A 14,719-nucleotide genomic window follows, 5' to 3' on the forward strand; every position below is an offset into this window, starting at 1 on the left:
GGGTGCCAGCAGCCCTATGCTGTGGGAAGTGGGCCACAGCTCCCTCCATGCTTGCCAGAGTCTGCACGCAGGCTCAGCTTTCCCTTCTCACTGCTGGTCTGTGCTAGGGAAAATGCCAGATTTCATCCTCAGGGAGCTGAGAGCAGAGGGGAAAATCCCTGTTTCTACAGCACTCCAAGTAGTAGTCTCAGCATCTTGGACAGAAGACACCCCACACCCCAGTTTCCCCATCTGTAAGAGAAAGATCATGTTCTTGTATTTCCCTGGGGTGGTTAAAATCCACCCCAACCCCACACGCAAACACAGACTTGAAATAATTGACTCAGATAATAAGAAGTACTGTATTAGGACAATGATTGGAAGAGCTCCACCACATCAGAGCTCGCTTTGCTTTCCCCTCGCCCCCAAAGCCAGCAGCCAGCCCAGCCATCACTGCATCCTCACTGAGAGGAACAAGAGTCCTGTGGGCCACACCAAAGGATGGCCCACGCTGGTGTTAGCTGGAATCCTGCTCCGGCTGAGCACCCGGGGCTCAGAAGAAACTGTTCTTCTTCAGGCTGAGGGTCTCCACCTCCTTCATGAAGCGCAGGCACAGCTCCTCCTGCCACGGCAAGGCCACGCACTGCACGGCCACGGGCATCCCCACACTGCCACGGAAAGCCTGTGGCACAGAGAGAGGGAGAGGGCTTGGGGACGTCCAGGGGAAGGGATGGGAGAGCTCGTGCTCCTGGAGAGCCTGGCACCACTCACCTTCACCAGGGTCCGGTCCCACCAGTCCTGATAGTATCCCTTGTAGCCCTTCAGCTCCTCCTCGTCCTCATCCGTCACCAGCGTGACAGGGACAACACCAGCAGGGAAGTCCAGGGCGTTGTAGAGCATGGTGTAGCTGACTGCCACTGGGAGAGAGGGGGAGCTTGCAGTGCCAGCCTGTGCAGGGAAAGCCTTCACCCCCCTCTGTGTACGCAGGATTCCAGCTACTGGGGCACTTGTACTGGGAACTCAGGGGCTGAGGGATGGAAGTCGCCCTTTGGCTCCCATTACACCACGGGTGTGTTCCGGGTGCTCCCCGTGGGCTGGGCCGCAGCTGTCCTGAGAGCTGAGCTCTTCCTACTGCTGGCCAGCACCCTGGGGATGCAAGGGGAGGAGGAAGGCTGCTCATGGGTACTGGCACAGTGCCACAGCAAAGGTCCCCTGTCGGTGTCCTACCTGAGAGCTTTGCAGGGTAGCCGATGCCGAGAGCCGGGCCCAGCATGGGACACAGCATGACATCCAGATTCAGCTTTTTCCACTGGGCAATGAATTGGTGGCAAAAGTCCTGAGGAGGAAATGTGCTGGTGGTCAGTGGGGTGGATGTACCGTCCCAGGGTGCCAGGGTGTCCAGCTGGGCTCTTGGTCCCTCCCTGGGAGCAGCCAACAGGCTACATCAGGCCTGATCCTGCTAAAACCCAGCAGTGCTTTGCTGCCTGGACAATATTCCTCCCAGCTTACAATGCACCCTCTCCCTGGTAAACTGGAGGTGGGCAAAGACTGAGTGCATGGGCACATGGTGACTTGGGACATGGGCATGGGTCTTTGGAAAACCAGAAGGGAAATAAAAGCAAGTCTGATGATCTACATTTTTATATGCAGGTGTCAAAAATTCCAGTCTGATTTAGCATCATGAACTTGCCTACATGTTGTCCTAACCTTTAAATGTGCTGAGAATTTGCACACCCAAGTGAGATCTGTTGAGGAGTGACGTGTTCCCACCTTACATCACCAGGGACCCAAAAATCTCCTGACCTTGGTGAGTGCTGAATCTGGCCCTTCCCAAAGAGAAATCAAACAAAAACTATTTAACCCCAAACTGCAATACTTTACCTCGATTTCATGATGAAGACTCCAGACTTCATCCACTGTGCTGTAAAAGAACACAAACCCAATGAAAGGCATCCTTCCCTGTGTATACACCTTCTTTCTGCCTTATGGGGTCCCTACCTCTTGGCATGATGGATGCATTAACCAGTGCTGAAGCAAACACCATATTTCATTCCTACAGTCTTCATCCTCTTCCTGAGCAAAAGGCTGTGACCCCTGCTCTCATTCTCACCCTCAATTTAGAAACAGTTTTCCAAACCCAGCAGGGTTATGGTGTTGACACAAACTGCTCTCAGTTTGCTCCCACCCTTGCATTTCCTGCTTTGCATTCTCTCAGACACGTGCAGCTGCAGCAGTACCAATAATGTAGCAAACACTGCTGCAAAACAAATCTTCACACATTTTCTCAACCTCAGATTTACTCACTTTTCTTTCATGCTTCTTACGATACTTGAAAATCGAGGCACCTGAGCAGGAGAAAGTAAAAAAAAAAGGAAAATAATTTCTATGAATCCCAGCTCCGTCCTCTGAGACAGCTCAGTGACAAATACAAGCTGTTTACTCAGTGTGCAGGGAGGACTTGCGGATTTTCCCCAAAGAGGGGAGAGAAGGAAGAGAAATAGCATCACTCCAGTTTGGAGATGTGTCTGAGCACAGCCAGGAAGCAATGCCCAGAGACTTCTTTATGAGAAAGCCTTACTGCAGTGGGAGACAAGTTATCCACATATAGCTTAACTCTGTCTACACTAGAAAGAAATGGACCTTACGAAAGGTTTGGCAATCCAGGAGAGGAGAGTTTTCAGCCAGTGTGGTGCCTTTGCCAGCCAGAACAGCAGCCCCGTGCCGCCTTTCTCCATCTCCCCTTCGCTGAAAGGGAGAGGGGGGTTTAGCTGAGCAGTGGTAGGGAGCAATCACAGCAGATCAGCTTTTCCCAGGCCAACCCCTCTGAACAGCATATCTAGGTGACAAAAAGAGGTTTGCTCCATTCTGGTGGGCAACACTTGATTCTCACAGCATTTATAGGATATCAGCTCCCAGCCTCCTTCCAAAGCTGGAAACAATCCCAAAGAGAACCAAGGTGCAGCTGAATCACTTAAACCCCTGCCCAGTGCCTACCACCAATACCTACATCCACTAGGTCTGCTACCTGTATCCAGATTCCAGCCAGACCCTAGGGAGGATTTTTATAGACAGGCACCAATCCCACCAAACCGTTCCAGGCCATACTTACAATTTCTTGACAAAGGATCTGCCTCCATCTGCAAACATTCCCCTGACACAGTAGTTAAAGACCACGCAGTCCACATTTGTGAGTTCAAAGGGCACCAGCTGGAAGGACAACAGAGGAAGGTATCAGTGGCACAGGCACTGTGTGGGACAAGCCACTGAGGGCTTGAAACAGGCTGAGCTGGGCTGAGGATTTCCTGACAAGCCCACAGGAAAACCTCCATCCTTCCCTGAAAACAATGTTTTTCCTTTTAGCAACAACTGCTGAGTCAGAAGACACAGGATGGGCTTGCCCCCTGTCGAAGCAGCCCCAAGGCCCCTACCGTGTGGCCGGCCTCCTCCAAGAGCTGCTTGGTCTCGCGGATGGCGCGTCTCATGGCCGGGCTGGGCATGGTGAAGAAATCGGTTTCATAGTAGCCAATGCGGAGGGGTTTTGTGCTGGAATACACCTGCAGGGAGAGGGAGAAGCTGGCTGGAAGGGTGCCAGCGGAGCCAGCAGCACACCCACACCACGGGGCGAGTCTGGAGAGCAGCATTTGCCTCGCCCACCCACGGGTCAGGTGTTCTCAGCCTGCAGCTCTCCCCAGAGACCTCTGGCCCCTTGTAGGTCCCCACCTCTTCATTGAAGGGGAGGGGCGGCACTGTGCTGTCCAGGCTGAACATGTCCTCGCTCAGGAGCGCCCGCAGGCACAGCGCCAGGCTCTCCACATCTTTTGCCAGTGGTCCCACTGCTGCAGCCACTGGAAGAGACCACAAGAGAGCATTCGAGGGTACGTCCTGCAAAACCAGGACCTCTTGGCATTGTTTTATCTTAATTTAGTATTGGCAACAGTTCCTCTTTAAGAATTGGGCAGGGGATACCCACAAGTGTCTTCCCACCCACAGGTCCATTGTTATGGACCCAGAGCTGTTATCCATTAACATGCGCCCTGGCATCTCCATTTCATGATTTAAAAAAAAAATAAACAAAAAGCTTTGTCAATCATGACATGAGGACAACATCAGACACTCCCTTTGACTGCTAATCCCACCCCCACAAAGCAGTGACAGACAAGGCCACACCTTGTGGGTAACAGGTTGTGTTGTGGTTTATGCTACACAAACTGCTCCTCTCAGCTCATGCGCATTTCAGTTTCTCAGAATTCACAGTATGGGGGCAGCTCTCTGAAAAAATCCCTGAAAGGGAACCTGCTTCTCTCTAAAGGTTATGGAGAAAGTCCTCCATACCCAGCTGAGGATCCTTCTCACCACTGCCCTGCTGCTGCGGGACAGACATAACTCCTACCTGCCTTCTGCCCAACGACTCCAGCTTTTACTCCTCTTTTGCTGTAAAGAAAAGAGACACAAAATACAGCAGCTGAGTAGTTTTCATTGAAGGGAAAGGCTTTAAGCAGTAGCAAGTATCAATTAAAACTGCAGAAGTGAAGGTTGGCAGAAGGAAGAGCCGAGGGGAAGCCCAACAGACACTCAGCCTAGGCCTGACAGATTTAGGCCCTGTCAGTCAGGAACAACCATCCCCTTAGCATGCAATTGGAGAGGCCTCCCCATCTCTGTTCTGGGAACCAGTGCTTCCCTTCATAGATGCCCCAGAAAATGCCCAGGCAGGGATAAACCAGCCCTTCCCAGTTCCTCCCGAGCTTCCCTGGCCCACAGGAGTAGGAGCATCCCAGCACAGTGGCTGGTGGAGTGGGTGTCACCCAGAGACATCGCTGCATTTCTCATAGTACCTGAGTCTGTTCCCAGTGGGTTTGATTGCACAGATCCCACAGAAGGCAGCAGGAAAACGTAGGCTCCCTCCTACATCTGTCCCAATGCCCAAGATGGACCCACCACCTCCTACAAGTGCTCCTTCTCCACCAGAGGAGCCTCCAGGGGTTCTGGTGTAGAGCAGAGGGTTGCACGTCTGACCAAAGATTAAGTTCTTGCAGTCATAGCTGAAGAGAGAGAGAGAGATTGCAATGAGGAATGCAGGTATCTGCTGCTGTGGAGCCTAGTCACTACTAGAAGACCTTGAGAAGGTAATCAGGTAGTTCACTAGTTGTTACACTGACATCATTTACTGTGGTGGTGAAGACCATGAGCCTTTTCCTGGTGGTCCCATGCTCTGGACTCAGTAACAGCTAATTTCAGTGTCATTAAACCTATCCCAGAGAGAACCTCTGGCAGCACAATCCTCCTGGAAAGCCTCCCTGTTGAGGCAGTCTTGCGTGTCACAGGACACCCAAAGCTCAGCCCTTGCTTGAGACCAGGCCAAATGCCAACTGCAGAGATATTTACACTGGACTTCCTCAGAAGCTGGGGCAAAATCTGATAATCCCCGGGGCAACCTCTTTGTGTGGCTTTTTTGAACTATGGTCGGTCATTGCCACATCACCTTAAGGGAGGCATTTCATAGGGTTTGGGCAATGGTCACCCACAGAGGAGCGCTGCCAGAGCTCACTTGGCAGGACGCAGGGACACTCTGGCTGTCCAGCAGAGCACATGTGAGCTCACCACATATCAGTGACACCAAGAGTGGTCTTGCCAGATAGAGCAGGAGGTTTGGGGGCAGAATAATTTGAGGCTGTTAGTTTAACTAGCTTCTCCTTCCATGAACATGTGTGTGCACTCTAGAGTTAATAGGATCATCTCTGAGAGGTTAATTTTAAAAAAGATAAAAAGAAAAGTGATTTAAAACCACCCAGCATAGGACAGAAGGGCAACAGTTTCTCTCCTCTCCTCCTCCTCTTCTGCTTCTTTATTTCATGTGGAACTAGAGTTAATTTTCATCCTCAGTGTAAATGTGTTTACTTTTCAATGTGAAACTTATAGACACAAAGAATGGGGACCAGGTGTTGTTATATAAAAAGAAGTGGGAAATGAGAATGAGACCAGATAGAAACCCTCCTTCGAGAAGGGGAAGGGAGCACTGCTGCTATGCTGAGGGAACAGAGCACCCACCTACCTGATGAGGGACTGGGGAACATTGGTTTTGACAAATGGAATTGCCCCCTGTCTCTTGAGCACCTGCACCACCACGCTGTCCTCTGCTGCGGGTTTGTTGAGGTTTTTTATGAACCCCAACGTGGAATCATGACCCTGGGAAAAGAGGACAATGAGGTTTTCAGATGGAGGACTGCAGTTCTCCCTACCTCTGTACTTTTATCTATACATTTAAGCACATACATGCACCTCAAACAACCCACCCATCACACACATGTTGATGGCAAATCTGAACACCCTTTGTTGGCTCACATGGGAGACAGGCTCCCCTGCCCAGGCAGCCCATCCCACATCAGCTAAGACAAAGTCAAGCCATGTGCTGAGGTCAAACCTCCCCCCACCACCAAACTTCAACCCACAGGGATTTCGGAATACAGGCGGAATCGTGCTGGCAGTACCTGGCAGTCGATGGAGTCTTTGATGCTGACTGGCACCCCATAGAGCAGACCTTGCTTCTCCATCAGCTTGGCTTTCCGGAGCTGGGTCTCGCTTTCCTGCAGGAACTCCGTGATGCAGTTGGTTTCTGTGGCGATTTGGAGGGCCTTGGGGAAAGCAGGCAAAGCCCACAGGTGAGTCACAGCCCATGGTGCTGCACAATGACCTCTGTTCTGCCGAGGACACCTGCCTCTTCCCCCTTTTCCACCTCCCCATCTAAGCAGTCGGTATCAGGGCAGCCCTTACTGATACTTTTCAAGCCATTTTCATGCCAAACTCCAAGATTATTTCTGGACACAGGGGGGCCATAGCACCAGCTTGTGCTTGATGAAGGGAGGTACTCAGCTCAGATGAATACCACTATTCTCTTGTTTGAGCTTCTGGGGTGGCACAAATGATAATCCCAAAGAGGGAACCCAGGAAGTGATCAGAACTTTATGGCAAAAGTAGAGAATGAACATGAACACTGACTTTTTGAGGTTTAACAATCCATTTGGAGATGGAGGGGTGACAACAGCATTCTGCATCTTCCCTACAGGCATATCTGCCCTAGGGAAGGGGTGGGCTCTCCCAGAAAGGTATGGGCTCTGCAGATGCTGCTTGCTGGTCCTTCTTCCTCCAAACCAAGCTGAAAGCTATGGCAGCCAGGTGCCCAGCTCTCTAACCATTCACAGAAAACCACACAAGGGGCCATCACGTACCAGTGAGCAGCGACAGCTCAGCAGCATTTGAGCCCGGTTTGAACTTTGTGCTAGGCTCCTCCCAAAAAAAGCCAGCCCCACCGTGGGTGAGATGCTGCCCCGCCACCCTTGCTCCTCACCTTGCCCACATAGGCATAGAAGACGTGGTCCGGAGGGAGGGAGCCATCTCGGAGTTTCTTGGAGAGCTCCGGCAATGGCAGAGAGAGGATGGAGACCATGTTCACAGAAGGATGCTATGGGAAAGGTTGAACAGGCAATGTCACACCTCTAGTTCAGCTGATGGCTTCCTCCTTTCTCCTTGGTGCCCTCTGTAACTCACCCAAAAAATATCTGCCATTTAGTCGCTGAAGGACCACATCCTGCTCTACCTGACACCACTGAGCACAGTGTGAAACCCTCAGGGCCAGTACTGGCCTGGGCTTTCTCAGCCTTTCTTCCTGTTCAGACCAGTCACACCAAGCACCTGCTGAATAAATTAAAGCCTTTCATGCAGCCTTGTTCAGATAGGTCATGGCTAGGCCTGGGGGAACAGCTTAGTGCAATGCTCTTGCTGAATTACAGTGGGAGTTGGTGTCATGATTATAAACATTGTTCCATCAAGGAATGAAACCAGAACCGGAGCCAGCTCTTCTCGCACCACCATGATATTTGCTCAGGGAAGTGCAATAACCAGGGAGCCCCTTGGCTAGTCATTTTTGGGTCAGCAGAGCTTTCCTCACCACCTACTAAACACCATGAAAAACACATCAAACCCCACGCCTCGAGCTGGACTCTGAACCTGAGCGAGTCGGCCGGGCTGCCTGCCGGGATCTCGGGGCACCACCGCATCCCTGCCTGCAGCCGCGGCTGCACTTTGGCCTCTGCTGATAACACATCGCCTGTCGCCTCTTCCTGCTGCCTCCTCAACCAGCCTGAGCCTTCCTCCCCGGCGACGGGGCCGGGAAGCTTTCAGACAGGGATTTTCCCCTCCTCGCTGCCTGGGACTGTTACCGAGATAACGGGTCGTCTCCCGCTGCCCCAGACAGCGTTTCCTCCCCATCCCTGCGATCGCCGCGATGCTCAAGTGTACGCGCACACACTGACGTAGGGAAAATAAATAATGACACTAAATCCCCGCGGGTCCATATAAGGAGCCGGGAGAACACCTGACAGCCGGGCGAGCAGCTGCTCCTCGCAGGGAGGGCGGCACAGGGTACGCGACGGGGAGGGGGCCCAGGGGAGGAGCTGCCGCCGCGGGGATGGAGCAGGGGCCGCGGCTGCCGGCACTCACTCACCTGCTCCCGAAAACGCCGCGCCGCCGCCTCCATCCGCACCAGGCTGCGCTCCTGCCGCTCCTGCGCCTCCGCCACCTTCCTCCAGAGCGCCCGGCGCCGCCGCCATCGCAGCAGCAGCAGCAGCAGGGCCGAGCCGCCGAGCAGGGCGGGCAGCGGCACCCGCATGGCCGGGCTGCGGCAGCGGCACCCCGAGCCCCGGCACCCCGAGCCCCCGCACCCCGCTCGGCCCCGCCCGGCTCGGCACGGGCACCCGCCCGCCGCCGGCGGGGAGAGCGAGGCAAAACCTGGGCGGGATTCCGAGCCGGACAGGGATTTAACCGGTTTGCTGCCGTGCGAGCGCCGCGCGGGCAGGGAGAGGGAGGTCCGGGAGCAGGAAAAGCTGCTGGATGACAGCTCGCCCCTCCCTGTGCTGGGTGGTCTCTATCTGATAAGGTTTATTTGGTTTTGCCGTTCGCCGAGGGAGGGTTCGATCTCCCCGTAATTTTTCAGCCCCTCTGGGAACAGTCTTGGCTTGGAGGATCGAGGCAGCACGGGAGGGGAGTCCCAAAGGTACCCGGCTCTGGTGCATTTCCTGGAGCCAAGCGGCTGTGTGGGAAAAAGAAACAATGAATGTCGCAGGCTGTGCCCAGCGGAGTTCACTTGTCACTGGCAGAGCATGGGTGTGCCTGTGCTTTGCAAAGTGCCGCGGCTCCTAACAGCGATGTCTGGCATCCCTGCTCTGCGGCCTTGCACTCCGTTTTGAGGGAAACGCCAAAATAATTTCTTCATCACCAGCCCCACAAGGGGTCTGTCCTTAAAAAACACCCCTCCACGACTTCCAAAAGTTTGTCAGAAAATATTTCAAGCTATCCATTTTAGATACTGCCCATAGGATTGTGAAAAACCTGTTGGGAAGGATCTGGGATGTTTTCTCACTTCCCAGCAGGATGTGCTGTTCCTAAGCCACCCCAGGGCAGATGCTGAGCTAGAAAATGTGGTGGAGCTAGATGCACCCAGACTCGATTTTCCTGGCGTTACTTCTCAGGCCACTGGCTTTATTTATTTCAGTCTTCACCATCTGAGGGCTACTCTGGCAGCACCCTCGGAGGGAGCTGCTGTGCTGTGCATCCACAATGTCCTGGGGTGTGCTGGATGCACTCCATGTCCTGGGGCTCTTCGCTGAAGGGTGTTGAAGCCTCAAAAATACTCAGCCCTGCATGAACTCGATGGCCTTCTTGCTCTGAGGATATGCAGCTGTCTGTTGTCTGCGTCAAGGAAATCACATGCAAGAACAGCAGTTTTCCCAGCAGTTTTTTTCTTTTACTTCTTTTTTCCCTTCCCTCTCCCTGCCCTTTTTCAGGCTGTAGGGCTCACAGAGTTATACAAGGTTGCAAACTCCCAAGGGTACTGCTGTCTATTCAAAAGAGAGGAGTGAGTTGGCAGGAGTGCCCTTCCCATGAGTCAGGAGGATGTAATAAGCTCCAGGCTGGCAAGAGCATACACTGTGATCCCTATCTCCCCTTTCCTCCTTTCTCACCCTGTAGGCTCCAGGCTCCTGCACTCATCTCACCCCATAGCAGCACAATGCCAAGATGGGGCTGTTCCCTTGCAGGCTGTAAAACCTTGTGCACTGAGGTCTTTCAACATGAGAACAAGAAAGGTGGTGAACTTTGGAGAGACAGAAGTAAAATTAGTTCTTGTGGAAGACAAAATTACTTCTCCAGCCTTCTTCCCCCTAATTTAAATCCTGCTCAAAATGTCTCATGCAGGAACATTTTTTTCAACTTCTGCAGTTCAGTTTGTGAAAGGGAAGAAAACATAGTAGAAGAATTATGCCTGGAGCACCTGTGCCTCCAGGAGCTGCTGCCGGAGACTCTCCTTCTCCCCTTTCCCGGGGAAGTGTGTGGGGGTGAATAGGTGGGGTTGAAACATCAAGCAGGACAGTGGTAAGGCTTGGGTCTCTGCTGGGGCCAGCCAGCTCCAGGAGGTTAACTCAGGGTGTGGGAAATCCCAAAACGCAGCAGGTCTGTGCTGTGGCCCAGCTGTCAGCAGAGATGGGCCAGCAGATGGCACTGGACGTGGAGCGCCAGTGTACGCAGGAGGTGGCTGGGGATGCCCTGTCCCGGTGGATGTGCCTGGGCCTGGCTAACAGAGGTAAAATGGGTCTGGTCTTGTTCCCCATGGGCTGGGGTGGCGGCCAGCTGCTGGCTTGTGGGGCAAGTGATGCCCTGATGTCCTTTTGGGACACTGGTGTGTTCTTGTCAGATGAGCAAGTGCATTTTTCTGCTATTACATCCGTAGGGCCGCCCATATGCTACTGCAAATGGGGCTTGAATCTTGGAGTGCTGGAATTGAGGATTGATCCTACTCCTGCTCCTCCTCCACTGCCTGGCAGGGCTGGAGCCTGTGGCTAAGGGAGGATGAAAGGATCTCCTGGATCTCTGATGGCTTCTTTCCCCATTGCTCATACCCATCCCTGTGTCCACAGAGCTGTGACTGGGTGGGTGCCACCACACCCCAGAGATGCTGCAACCCTGCAGTTACCGAAGGAGGGGCACAGAGTTGTCATGTTCTTCTATCTGTGACAGATCACTCACGGTCAGCCAGACTGGCTGGGGCTGAAGGGCCAGCTAGTTCCTGTTCACCTGACACCAGAGCAGTGCCAAGAGCACGGCAAATATGCAGCGGTATTCTCCTTGGTGTTGTTTCCTGGCATCTGGAATGCTGTGACTCCTCAAGCCAGAGGTTAGGTTGGAGTGACTAATAGCTGTGTGCTCACACAGATATTTCTTGTGTGAAGCAATCCGATTCTGGCACTCCCAGCATCCATGCCTTATCCATGTGCTGTAGGGAAGCAGCATCTCCTGTTGGTCTCCCACAGCTGATTTCATTTACTCTTCCAAGGAGGAAAAGAGATTGTTCACTATTCACCGAGGAATTTTACACTTCTGTTCTTCCATTTCACCTCACTGCTTTTAGACTGTTTCCCAGAGATTAAACACCTGCTCCTGCCACCAACTGCCAGTCACCTGCTTCCTGGGATCTGGCTCTCTTGAAGAAGGTTCAAGCTACATTTACAACTGCCAGCAGGCCTTCTTGCTTTGTTTCTCCTCTCCTTGTAGGTTCTTGACTCTCAAGTGGAGTTAGTCAATGGTCTGCAAGAAGGTGAAGCAACTCCTCTCAGAGCTGCAGTTAAACCCCTTCAAGAAGGTTCAGCAGCTTGGGCAAGAGGCAGTGCCACGTGGGAGTGATTTCTTTTGTCCCTGCAAGAAAACTGCATGTTTCAACCAAGTTGCTCACTCAGTGATGCTTTTGTTGTTCACTTTGTAGCCACTTCTGCCTTGGAAAGGTGCTTGTGCTCCTCACTGCCTGTGCCCCAGAGCTCTGTCAGTGCGAGGGCTGGTTGATCCCAAATCTGCTTCAAGCCGGAGTATGTGAGTTCCCATAATCAGTTTGAACACATGGTTTGTGCCAGCTTTGTGGACTCTGTTCTGAAGCAGATTAAGAAGTGCTCACGTGTTTTCTCCACCAGCAGAGTGGAGGAGGAGCTGCCCTGGGAGAGGACCATGACTTGCACATGTGGCTTGCACTTGCACCAAGTCTCTTGCTCTTTGTGTATGTAGCAGCTGTGGCATGGTGAAGGAAAAGCTGAAGACATCATAGCAGAGGGGTCCCTAAGATGGAAGGGACCCTTTGGGAGATCCCTGAGATTGCTGAAGACACCTTAAGCAACAGCCTCTGAAAAGCTCCTTTGTATATAAATGAGGGAGTGGGGACTTATTTCTAGCAGTGTTTGTGTTAAAGCGGTCTGAGTCCAAACAGCTTTGCATTAAAAAATAAATAAGGAAAAAAAAAAAGAAAGAATTTTTAAGTGAGTAAAATTACTCCTGTAGTTGTTTTACACAGCTCAATGAAGATAATTTTATTGGCAATTGTGAGTGATTACAGTATTATCTGCCATCAAAAAAGTTTTTTTTTTTTGAATGCTAAGGGAATTAATGATACATAAAACTGTGCTTAGATTGAGTGCATTCATCAGCAGAAATGCCTCGTGCTGGCACTGCTGCACTGTAATTACTCTGTCTGCTCAGAGGAGGAGAGCAGGAGATGGGGGTGCTGTGTGTACTGCCACAGATTTACATACACTTACACACTGAGCAGCTCGGCTGGGGCGGGGAGCAGAGCCAGGGCAGCAAAGCTGGTGAGCAGGGGGACAAGTTTCACCCGTACTTTTTCTTTATTGTGCATTACAGAGTGAAGAATGGGGGTAATCTCTGCTTAAAACTTTATAGGGTGAAGCCAGTATGGAGAAGATGGCTAAATGCTCCTCAGAATATCAAAGGATGAGTCCAGTCTTTGTAGGATGCTTCCTTATGGTGTGATGAATTGATAAAACCAATCCTGGGGTGACAGGCACTCATTGCCCAGCCCTGGGAGACTGATGGTCACGGTGGGAATGGCAGAGGTGTTGTCCCCAGGGGACATCTGCTCATGCCATGTGCTTTGGGAGAGCCCATTGTACTGCCGTTCCGTGGGGCTGGGAGCATGGGCACCTCTCAGCACGGATGGGGTGAGGAAATGCAGAAGAAATGCTCCCCAGCTTGCTTCACACCCTGTGGCCCTCCAAGGGAGACACAATACTGGGGGAAGGTTTACAGGCTGGGGCATTGCAGGAGGGGCTGTTGCAGGGATTGTGGGCAGTGTGTGCAGAGCAGCAGGATGCTTTCCATGATACAAAGACTTTGGAAGGGCTTTTAAGAGAAGTGTGATGGGTTGCAGCCCCTTTATGGAGCCCGTGGGCTCCCTGCAGTGATGGACCCACGCTCTGCTCAAGCGGGGAACGTAAAACCTTCCATGATCTCCATCTCCTTGTGCACAGCTGCCTTCTGAGCTGAACCTTGAGCTAAGTGAATAAAGAGCAAAGAGCGTTTCCAGTGCAGGGGGAACACCAGGGATCATTCCTTGCTGCACCGAGGGCACATCGCTGCTGGATGTGTTTGGCCTTTCGGATGTAGCCACCAGAGAGCAGGATTGAGCTGCTGGCCTGGCAGGAATCTCCGGCTCGGCGACTTCAGCGTCCTAAACCCTGTGTTATACGCTCTGAACTTGTAGTATTGTACGAAGCAAAAAGCCCTTTTTGGGCTCTTTGGGTGGTGAGACACCCGGAGCTTTTGTGGGAAGCAGCGCTTTGATGTCAGGTGGTTTTAAGTGCTCTTATAAAGTGCTGGGAGTTCTGCTGTTGATCCATCGGGGCCAGGTTGTTTTTGCTAAGGAGAACTTCCCTGCAGAACTTGATCCTGCAAATTGTTGGCTCTGCTGCTGCCACGATTTGTTGTGGCCAGGACCGTGCCTCAAGTCTGGCAGGCTGCCTGCCCTTTCGAGGACAACCACGGAAGTGTTTGGGTTGGAAAGCACCTCTGGTGTCCCTGACTCCAAGCCTTAACCCAGCCCTGCTAAGTACACCACTAAACCACGTCCCTAAGTGCCACATCTACACATTTCCTAAGTATCTCCAGGTTTTGTGACACAGCCACTTCCCTGGGCAGCTTGTTCCAGCGCTTGACATTGGAATGAATTGAATGAATAAGGGCATCTCCACCCTCCCTGAGTGCACATTGCAGAGAAGGGGAAACACTTGGTATTCTTTGTGTTTGAAGCCCCATGGCCCAAGTTTTGAGGCTAACAAGGGCTGCCCCAAGTTTAAACCTGACAGAGTTCCCCAAAAGTAATGTTAATCCACAGTGTGGAGTCAGGATTCAAGTGGGGTCCTGAGTCATAGCAGGGCCCTGAGTCATAGCAGGGCCCTGAGTCATAGCAGGGTCCTGAGCCCTTGTGTGACTCTGAATGTGACTGGGCTGAATCCAAACCTCCTTGGCCACTGGCATTTTGGGTTTCCCTTGCCTGGCAGTAAAAGTATACACACATTGAGGTTTCCTTCTTTCCCTTTCCTTTTCCTCTTCCTTTATCCTCTTCTTCTTCCTTTTTATCTTCCTCTTCCTTTTCCCTTTTCCCTTTCCTTTTCTCTTTCCTTTTGCCTCTTCCTCTCCCTCTCCCTTTCGCTCTCTTTCGTTTTCGAGATCCCTACTCTCTGAACGGGCCAGGAGAGGGAGACAGCCAGCCAGTTACAGCACAGCTCAGATTTCCAGCTCTCTGTCCTGGGATGGAAGCTAACACACTTTAAATATACACACTGATTTTCCCAGGGGGAAGGTTTGATCTGTGCAGGACCCCCCCAGCTGGCCTGCAATTTACATTTACACAAGC

At 52.2% G+C, this 14,719-nt stretch overlaps 1 protein-coding gene across 1 annotated transcript; it reads right to left on the reverse strand.

The window, feature by feature from the left end:
* Positions 1-322: 322 nt before the first annotated feature.
* Positions 323-8,674, reverse strand: LOC125330321 (fatty-acid amide hydrolase 1-like). The gene is made up of 15 exons (XM_048313340.1): positions 8,477-8,674; positions 7,322-7,435; positions 6,465-6,608; positions 6,029-6,162; positions 4,812-5,018; positions 4,370-4,410; positions 3,700-3,824; positions 3,408-3,533; positions 3,089-3,186; positions 2,625-2,724; positions 2,284-2,324; positions 1,861-1,900; positions 1,207-1,315; positions 751-896; positions 323-661 (listed from the first exon to the last, which is right to left on the reverse strand). The coding sequence occupies exons 1-15, from the start codon at positions 8,639-8,641 to the stop codon at positions 533-535; spliced, it is 1,719 nt and encodes a 572-aa protein (XP_048169297.1). The 5' UTR covers positions 8,642-8,674; the 3' UTR covers positions 323-532.
* Between the last annotated feature and the right edge of the window lie 6,045 nt (positions 8,675-14,719).

The sequence above is a fragment of the Corvus hawaiiensis genome, chromosome 9 (assembly GCF_020740725.1).
Source record: "Corvus hawaiiensis isolate bCorHaw1 chromosome 9, bCorHaw1.pri.cur, whole genome shotgun sequence".
In the NCBI taxonomy this organism is placed as follows: domain Eukaryota; kingdom Metazoa; phylum Chordata; class Aves; order Passeriformes; family Corvidae; genus Corvus; species Corvus hawaiiensis.

Excerpts from the sequence above, each read along its gene's own strand:
- LOC125330321 (XM_048313340.1), bottom strand. The coding sequence starts at position 8,641 with ATGCGGGTGCCGCTGCCCGCCCTGCTCGGCGGCTCGGCCCTGCTGCTG. Across the intron at positions 7,436-8,476 it reads CGCGGCGTTTTCGGGAGCAG|CATCCTTCTGTGAACATGGT; the intron begins GTGAGTGAGTGC and ends CCTTTCCCATAG. Across the intron at positions 2,325-2,624 it reads CCTGGATTGCCAAACCTTTC|GTGCCTCGATTTTCAAGTAT; the intron begins GTAAGGTCCATT and ends TCTCCTGCTCAG.